The 8,870-nt window shown below is 39.5% G+C and overlaps 3 protein-coding genes across 3 annotated transcripts; all 3 read left to right on the top strand.

Moving 5' to 3' along the window:
* The first annotated feature begins 2,391 nt into the window (after positions 1 to 2,391).
* On the top strand, positions 2,392 to 2,952 carry LOC140957945 (uncharacterized). The gene has a single exon (XM_073415366.1). The coding sequence runs from the start codon at positions 2,392 to 2,394 to the stop codon at positions 2,950 to 2,952; it is 561 nt and encodes a 186-aa protein (XP_073271467.1).
* A 1,220-nt stretch (positions 2,953 to 4,172) lies between these two features.
* LOC140957944 (uncharacterized) lies at positions 4,173 to 4,652 on the top strand. Its single transcript, XM_073415365.1, has one exon. The coding sequence runs from the start codon at positions 4,173 to 4,175 to the stop codon at positions 4,650 to 4,652; it is 480 nt and encodes a 159-aa protein (XP_073271466.1).
* Positions 4,653 to 6,366: 1,714 nt separating this feature from the next.
* LOC140957943 (uncharacterized) lies at positions 6,367 to 7,773 on the top strand. The gene is made up of 2 exons (XM_073415364.1): positions 6,367 to 6,774; positions 7,111 to 7,773. The coding sequence occupies exons 1-2, from the start codon at positions 6,367 to 6,369 to the stop codon at positions 7,771 to 7,773; spliced, it is 1,071 nt and encodes a 356-aa protein (XP_073271465.1).
* Positions 7,774 to 8,870: the final 1,097 nt, after the last annotated feature.

Raw genomic sequence — 8,870 nt, 5'->3', positions numbered from 1 at the left:
ATGGATAAATCAAATCTTTTAAGTACTACAATGGTTGTTAGATCATTAAACATAGAAAAAGATCCATTTCGTCCATGTGAAGATGATGAAGTTATTCTTGGTCCAGAAATACCATATCTAAGTTGTAACGTATCATACTTTTTGAACTATTTTAAAATTCGCGGAAAAATTTTTAAATTTTCTTAAATACAAAATAAACTTTCAAATTGGGATCATCAATAAACTCTTCATCCAAAATATTTGCAATAAAAGAGATCACAAATAAAGTTTGCTAAAGAAAAATATTTGTTTAAACATCGTAAACCATAACGTGAAATCAGAGTATTAAAATTGTCATGCATCAAATCTTAAAACATTGGCGGTCCTCGGGTTTAGCCTCCTGCGCAGTTCAAGCCGTCTCATTGGTCTCCACCCCTCGTCTCTTCAAAGTCATCCTCACCTGCATCGATCAATTCTAGTGAGTCTACATACTCAACATGTGTAAACTGGAGATAGCAAGTACTACATAATAAAACAACATGCATCTTTAAAGTAGGGCTTACATACTTAAAACTTGAACGTAATAGCATAAACATAGACGTGCCATCATCATAAAACTTTTCTTAAACATACTTGCATCACACATAGTTGAGCGTACATAACATCATTTTGCGTAGAGATATGTTTCAAAGCAAGTGATCCATACATAATTATGCATGATCAGACTAAACCACAGTACTGGGCTGACAGGGAAAAATCCACTGCCAAATACACGAGATCTCCAGTCATGCTTTATCGGGTGGATTGGTCCCTGGTCATGCTTTACCACTTTCCAACCCTGATCTAAACCCGGTCATGCTTTACCGGGATGGAGAGGTCCTCGGCCACGTTCACCGACTTCCAAACCCTTTCATAGTTGGAAAGGTCCACGGACACGTTTTTCGGCTTCCAAATCCGTTCATAATCAGTCACAAGACATTAAGCATATCTCAAAAGCTTAAAATATTTTCTTTTGCACGTCGAACATACTTACTTGGCGTTGAGGGATTCGTTGGATCTCGCTTGGGGCCACTGTTGCACATACTAACATGAGTTCAAACACTTATCTTTCATATCTTAGATGTATTAGTCATGCTCACACCCAACATTTGACAATTTCCTTATGACATTCTAAATCTCTCGGAACACGACCTCGTTTAATATCGTACTAAACCATGACACCGAACCCCATAACAATCCTTATAATTTTTACCCAAATACGTACGACACGGACTTCGTGTACACCTCCGAGTCAGGGTCCATTTAGGCTCTGAAACTCAATCCTACAGTTTTAACTAAGGCACAGACTCCGTGTCAGGGTTTGGCGATGGGTCCATGTAGGCTTTGAATTTTGACACTTTGAAAGAAACAAGGGCACGGACCCCGTGTAAGGGTCTGGTCCCGGGTCCGCGTACCTGCGGGAAATGTAAACCAACGAGAAGCATTACTCTTATGACTTATTCCTCCTAACTCGATCATACAGACCGTGAAACAACACCTCGAGACCCATCCTAGGATGATATGGCACTGACTCAAGCCCATACAAATGCCCCAAACTATGACGTACACCAAACAGCGCAACAAAACCCGTGAACAAGACACATTGGATACCCAAACGCACCCTACGACCTCTAATGCAATCAAGTACCTATCAATCCGAACTGACACACCAAAAACAATCCCAACATCATACCCAACATACTTACATGTAGCAGCGGTCACTCATCGGTTCCCATCAAAGCTTGCAACAAATAACTTCAAGAACATGTCAAGAACACATTTACATAAAAGTCGAAGTTTGAGCAGTCCCACGAAAACAATCATAACTCACTCATTTCTTATCCAAATATTTCGAATTTACCGTCAAATCAAAGGTATCAAAAAATTATATGTTTCATATGTTGAAAGTTTTTCAAGATAAGCGACTTAAAATTCGCAGCACATGAAAAGACAGCAGCATTTGAGTTTTAGCTACAAAAATCTTTTCAAAACCGATCCAACCAATATTTGCTCAAACTTTGCACAACGTACATAAATTTTCACGCATAATAAACAACAAAACATATAATATGACAAGATCGATAAAAGAATGAAAGAATATACATGCCTTTTGATATTTAGAATTACCGAACCGACGATACCGAAGCGGGAAGGATGCGAGGGTTGATTCGGGACGAACGTGACACGATTTTTCTTGAAGAAAACTCAACAAAAATCTGCTGGAAAACTGAAGAGGGAGGGGCGGCTGCTTTCTTGTTCCTGGAACCCTACTTTGCTCTCAAAATTAAATCAAGGCAAAAGAAAATATGAATGTGTGTGAGTCGTGTATTAGTGTGTGTAAAAGTGTGTGTGTGCATGCGTTTTTGTGTAAAAATGGTAACATGTGCTGATGTGTTGAGAATCTTCACATTCTTTCTTGCATTCAAATTTGACAGCCAAGTAGAAACTAAAATGGAGAACTCATTGGCCGATCTATCACTTTCTGTGGAAGTGGAGGAAGATCTACAAATTGGCCCATCAAATATTGAACATCACATTGAATCCTCTGAGACCTGTCTGGTTGGCAGATTCTTGCAAACAAAACATATTCATTTCCAATCCATGCAAAACAGAATGGCAGAAATATGGCGTCCGGTAAAAGGAGTTTTTGTACGCGAGATTGGAGATCAACGATATTTGTTCCATTTCTTCCATGAATTTGACATGGAGTGGGCTCTGGAAGGAGGACCATGGACGTATGACAACCAACTCCTGATTCTAAAACATCTTAAACAAGGTGATGTACCAACTCAGGTTGATCTATATACCATCCCCTTCTGGATTCAAATCTATGAACTACCGGTCGGCTATATCTCGGAAGCTATTGGAAAACAACTGGGAGACTTCGCTGGACGATTCATTACATACGATAGCTTGAACAATGCGGGGTTCTAGCGCACCTATATGCATATAAGGGTGGATGTGGATGTACGCAAACCTCTTAAGAGATGTAAGAAAATCCGAAAGCAGATGGAAATTGGTTCATCGTTCAATTTAAATACAAGAAGCTAGGCTCGTTCTGCTTTGTGTGTGGCTGCCTTGGACACACCGAGAGATTTTGTGAAGTCATGTTCTCATCAAACGACAAGAACATTAAAACTGAATGGGGACCTTGGCTACGGGCACCGGAGAGGCGAGGATCAGCTACATCAAAACCATCTAAGTGGTTGCGAGAAAGCCCAACAACAGCTGAGGGAAGCTTTTCCGACGAAGGAAAAAAAGAGACAAATATGAAAGATTTGACAATATTCCGTAATCCAATATTTTTCAAAAAATCAGGAGCAATTGGTTGTATTCCAAACAAAGAAATCGACATGCATGATTTTAGGCGGATGAAAGGAAACTCACCAAACTCAAAATCAACCCCCATCCAGGATGACGTAAATGATGAGGAAATTGAGCTTACCTTAAATGAAGACCGGAAAAGAAGATGGGCAGCCCGCAACAAACATGATAAATACAGAGACATGGATATGGACAAGGAACCCGCTACAAAGTCAGACACCTCTGAACAAGGCAAAGATTATGAGGACAAGGAGGATGATAGGGAAACCATCAATAACACTACTATTGTGCCTTTTTTTATCGGCAGGGCCTGGACTCCAGGCCCGTCGATAGCCATGATCATCCTAAGCTGGAACTGTCGAGGACTGGGCCATACTCTTGCGGTTCCAAATATGCATGAGCTAGTGAGAGCTCACAGGCCGTTGGTGATATTCCTATATGAAACCTTGACACACTCAAATAAGATTGAAGAACTTATAATTTCTCTTGGCTTTGATGCGGCATTCTTAGTTGACAGAGAGGGTCGTAGTGGAGGTATAGCGGTTTTGTGGAAATTTTCGGATCAATGTACAGTCACAGGGTATTCGTGGAACCATACCGATGTAAGAATCACGGAACCTGGGAAAGACGAATGGAGATTAACAGGTTATTATGGCTTCCCAGAACAACGAAGACGATGAGAAGCATGGAATTTCCTCAAGGCTCTCTCTCGTATTAGTCATCTTCCTTGGTGTATTAATGGTGACTTTAACGCTATACTTGACTCGAGTGAAAAACATGGCCAAGTCGAATGCCCAACATGGACGATTCACCGCTTTAGAGAGGCAGTAATGCAATGTAATTTACAAGATATTCAGATGAAAGGACATCCGTTTACGTGGGAAAAAGGAAGGGGCAAAACACATTTTGTGGAGGAAAAACTTGATCGAGCTCTTGCTTCCACATCTTGGGCAGCACGATTCCCAGAGGCATCAGTAGCGAACACGGTGGAAACGTGCTCAGATCACTCACCTATACTCCTGGTCACTGAAGGCCAAGTAACAAATTTGGGTAGCATATCTTTTCGCTTCGAGAATAGATGGATGGAGGAAGAGGACTTCATTAGCACTGTGACAGATATGTGGGCGACTACAACAACATCTGAAACGATAACAAACAAACTCAAAGTGCTATCTACTGCTCTAATAAAGTGGAGCAAAAAACAACCAAAAGTAAATCGGAAAAGTATCGAGGAACTCAAAACCATGATTAATAGGATGCGCTCTTTCACATACATGAAATCGCTATCAACTGTTGAAGAGATGAAGTAGAGAATAAATCAATTGATGATACAACATGACATATATTGGAAACAACGAGCAAAACAATTTTGGCTCAAGGAAGGAGACCTTAACACGAAATTTTTCCACTCAATGGCAACAAGGAGGAAGGCACACAATAGAATCCAGAGTCTGACTGATGACACAAGTAAGGAATTCAATGATCCCCGGAATCTTGAACGCATTGTTGGTGAATATTTCGACCATCTTTTCTCATCCGAAAACGCCTCATATGATAATGTAATATACCAGATTGAACCAAAGCTCACAGCAGCTGAAAATAATACACTTTCGTCCCCCTTCACCATTGACGAATTCCGAGAAGCGCTGTTCCAAATGAACCCTAATAAATCACCAGGACCGGATGTGTATAATCCTGGTTTTTTCCAAAAATGTTGGCATATCATGGGTGAAGATTTTTTCCAGCAAGGGGTATAATGGCTGAACCAGGTAAATTTCCCAACGAAGTTCAATGATACTATTATCACTCTCATCCCGAAGTGTGCAAACCCAAAAACTATGAAAGATCTTCGGCCGATATCCCTATGTAATGTTATGTATAGGGTGCTTGCAAAGGTGATGGAAAATCGATTAAAGCTGATATTGCCAAAGTTAATTTCAGAGACACAATCAGCTTTTTTCAAGGCCGTTCAATCATCGACAATGTGATAGTAGCTTTTGAGATTATCCATCACATGAAGTGAAAACACCGAGGCAAACATGAGGATGTGGCACTGAAAATTGATATAAGTAAAGCATACGATCGCATTGATTGGGGTTTCCTGAAACTCATGATGCTAAAGCTAGGATTTGATGATCAATGGGTGGATCTCATGATGCTTTGCGTTACAACAGTGCGGTACCAAGTGCAGGTAAATGGAAATTTGGTTGGACCAATAACTCCAAAACGTGGACCGCGAAAATGATCCCTCTATCACCCTATTTATTTATTATTTGTACACAAGGGCTATCCACTTTGATTGAGAAAGCTGATGGCAGAGGCACGCTGCATGGAGTTAAAATATGTCGTCAGGCCCCGATAATATCTCATCTTTTTTTGCCAATGACTCGTTTATATTTTTCAGGGCAACAAAGGAAGAATGCACATAATTCAGAAAGATAATAACCACCTATGAGAGGGCTAGTGGGCAAACCATAAATTTTGGAAAATCTGGAATATTTTTTGGCAAAAATGTTGAGACCCAAAAACAAGATGAGCTTTCCTTGATCCTTGGAGTGTCACAGCCGCTAGACACGGGATGCCATCTTGGTCTTCCATCATTGATCGGTAGTAAGAAGAAAGTGGTCTTCAGTTACTTGCGATATCGGCTCTGGAATCGTATACAAAATTGGCGAGGAAATGGTATATCGAAAGCAGGTAAAGAAGTATCGTTGAAATCGGCGGCCCATGCTTTACCGGCTTATTTTATGAATGTCTTCTTGTTACCTACATCCCTTCTCGATGAGCTTCAGAAAATGATGAACTCATTTTGGTGGGTAACAACATCCCAAAATTTGAGAGGAATACATTGGACGAATTGGAATAGAATCTGCACTCGAAGGGAAAGCGGAGGACTTGGTTTCCGCAATCTCGAAGCCTATAATCTAGCCATGCTTGCTAAGCAAGGTTGGAAGCTCATTTCAACCCCAAATACTTTATCATCAAGATTACTCAAAGCTAAATATTTTCCCAAAAAAAAACTTCATGGAAACAAGCTTAGGATCAAATCCTAGCTTCATATGGCGAAGCATTTGGTCCTCACAAGCGATCTTGGCTCGTGGATTACGATGGAAAGTCGTAGATGGTCAGCATATAAAAATCTGGACACACCCATGGCTAAGAGATTCCAGAAACTTCTATATCCAAACACCGCATATACATCAGGAGGAAGTGAAGTATGTGAAGGAGCTGCTGATCACAGATACTAGGCAGTGGAACACGGGAAAACTCCATGAAATTTTTGCCCCACAAGATATTCAGGAAATTATGAATATCCCGTTAAATCCTCTGGCCTCAAATGATGACAGTATATGGCACTTTAGTGGAGACGGAAGATATACATTGAAGTCAGGGTACCGAATCATCATGGAAACCATCACCAACCATGAGCAGGTACATCGCCAGAATGGGGACTGGTCCAAAATATGGAATCTATAAACACCTCCGAAAATACGATCATTCCTTTGGAGAGCAGCGCGTGATTTCCTACTTTGCCGCTTGAAACTTCGATCAAAGAATATACAGGTACCTTCCTGCTGCGTGATATGTGAATCGGGATTTGAAAACAAGTGGCATGTATTCATTGACTGCCCATATGCAAAGGATTGTTGGAAAATTGCAAAGCTTGATTGCCTAGTGACGAATTGTGCAAGAGAAGCAGCATCATTCTCAAATTGGATATTTGAAAATCTGTATAAATTGCCCAAGGCTGCACAAACAATTCTCTAGGCTACATTATGGAGCATATGGCGCTTTCGAAATGAGAAACTATGGAGCGGTGTGTCTAGACCTCCGCAAACCACTGTTTCACTCGGTTATGATATGTTATGGAACTTGACTCAAGCACAAAAGAACTCTACAAAAGGACAAGCCCCAAGTTCTCGTCGGGATGCGGATGATCGATGGACGAAACCTCCTGATCCATATGTGAAGTGCAATGTCGATGCGACATTGTTTAACGAACATCAAGCTGTTGGCTTCGGTTTTGTGGTACGAGACTCGGCAGGGGAATTCATGGTGAGCAAAACAAGTGTAAATTACGGTCTGTTTGAAGTTAAGGAGGCCGAAGCACTTGCCCTCCTCGACGCTATCGCATGGACAACCTCTCTTGAACTCCATGACATTATATTTGAAACCGACTCAAAGACGGTGGTAAATGCGATCTCCTCAAAGAATGTTGACCACACAGAGTTTGGCTCAATTATCTCAAGTTGCCGTAAATTTCTCGACGCACATCCGTCATTCAAAATTCAACATGTTAGAAGACAAGCAAATATGGTGGCTCATGCTCTTGCTCGAGCGGCCATATCTTATGCAAACGCTTTTATTATGATTCACCCTCCAAATATCTTATGTAATTTCATTTCCCACGATTGTGAGGACAACATTTGATAAATGACATTCTCTTTTCAAAAAAAAAGTTAATTAGAATGCTAATAATCCAAATTTAATAAAATACACGTCTCAAATTTCCAAGTTTAAAATATCCAACAAATCAACTTAATTTTTTAAAAGTTTTAAAATCTTAAAATCACCAAATAATTAAATTATACTTTAAAATGCTAAAAACTTAATAAATCATTTAAAATGTCACTTTCTTGACTTAAAATAAAATATCACGTTTTAAAATTGTCAAAATCGTCGCCGGTCTCTTTTCCTCGATTCCATATCGAAAAATCGCCTGGAAAATGAAACTCAAGAAAACATTTTAACGTGCATCACATAGACATAAATAATTTAAAATAATGCAATTTCATAAATCATGCATCACTGAAAATAATTTTAAAATTAAATAAATGATTTAACGATTAAATAAATGCATGAGTTTTACGTGTACGGAATTTTCTACATAAATGTTATTGGTGCCCTTATGTATCTTGCAAATTGCACAAGACCTGATATATCTTTTGATGTAAATTTATTGGCAAGATTTAGCTCTTATCCAACAAAAAGACACTGGAACGGAATTAAACATATATTCCGTTATCTACGAGGAACGACAGAATTGGGATTTTTGTATTCAAAAGATACCAATCAAAGCATAATTTGTTATGCTAATGCTGGGTATTTATCTGATCCACACAAGGCACGTTTCAAAATCGGATATGTATTTACTCGTGGAGGCACTGCAATTTCTTGGCGTTCACAGAAACAAACACTTGTAACAACTTCATCAAATCACGCTGAGATTATTGTACTACATGAAGCAAGCCGAGAATGTGTGTGGCCAATGATCGAATATATCCAAATCTCATGCGGATTATCATTTGACAAAAAGTCTGTGATACTATATGAAGATAATGCTGCGTGTGTTATTCAAATGAAATAGGGATACATAAAAAGCGACAAAACTAAACATATTCCCTCTAAGTTCTTCGCATTCACCCAAGAGCTTGAGAAGAATACATATATTGATAATCTTTACATTCAATCAAGTAAAAACGCATTAGATCTCTTCACAAAGTCACTTTCTACGACAATATTCAGAA

The sequence above is a fragment of the Primulina huaijiensis genome, chromosome 14 (genome assembly GCF_012295235.1).
Source record: "Primulina huaijiensis isolate GDHJ02 chromosome 14, ASM1229523v2, whole genome shotgun sequence".
Classification (NCBI taxonomy): domain Eukaryota; kingdom Viridiplantae; phylum Streptophyta; class Magnoliopsida; order Lamiales; family Gesneriaceae; genus Primulina; species Primulina huaijiensis.
Note: the sequence above shows the minus strand (reverse complement) of the source record. Positions and strands in the feature narration are given on the sequence as shown.

What these genes read in the sequence shown, in the direction of transcription:
- LOC140957943 (XM_073415364.1), top strand. Translation starts at nt 6,367, where the DNA reads ATGGAAACAAGCTTAGGATCAAATCCTAGCTTCATATGGCGAAGCATT. An exon ending in CCATCACCAACCATGAGCAG is followed by an intron (nt 6,775 to 7,110) that starts GTACATCGCCAG and finishes ACAATTCTCTAG; the next exon opens with GCTACATTATGGAGCATATG.
- LOC140957944 (XM_073415365.1), top strand. Translation starts at nt 4,173, where the DNA reads ATGCAATGTAATTTACAAGATATTCAGATGAAAGGACATCCGTTTACG.
- LOC140957945 (XM_073415366.1), top strand. Translation starts at nt 2,392, where the DNA reads ATGGTAACATGTGCTGATGTGTTGAGAATCTTCACATTCTTTCTTGCA.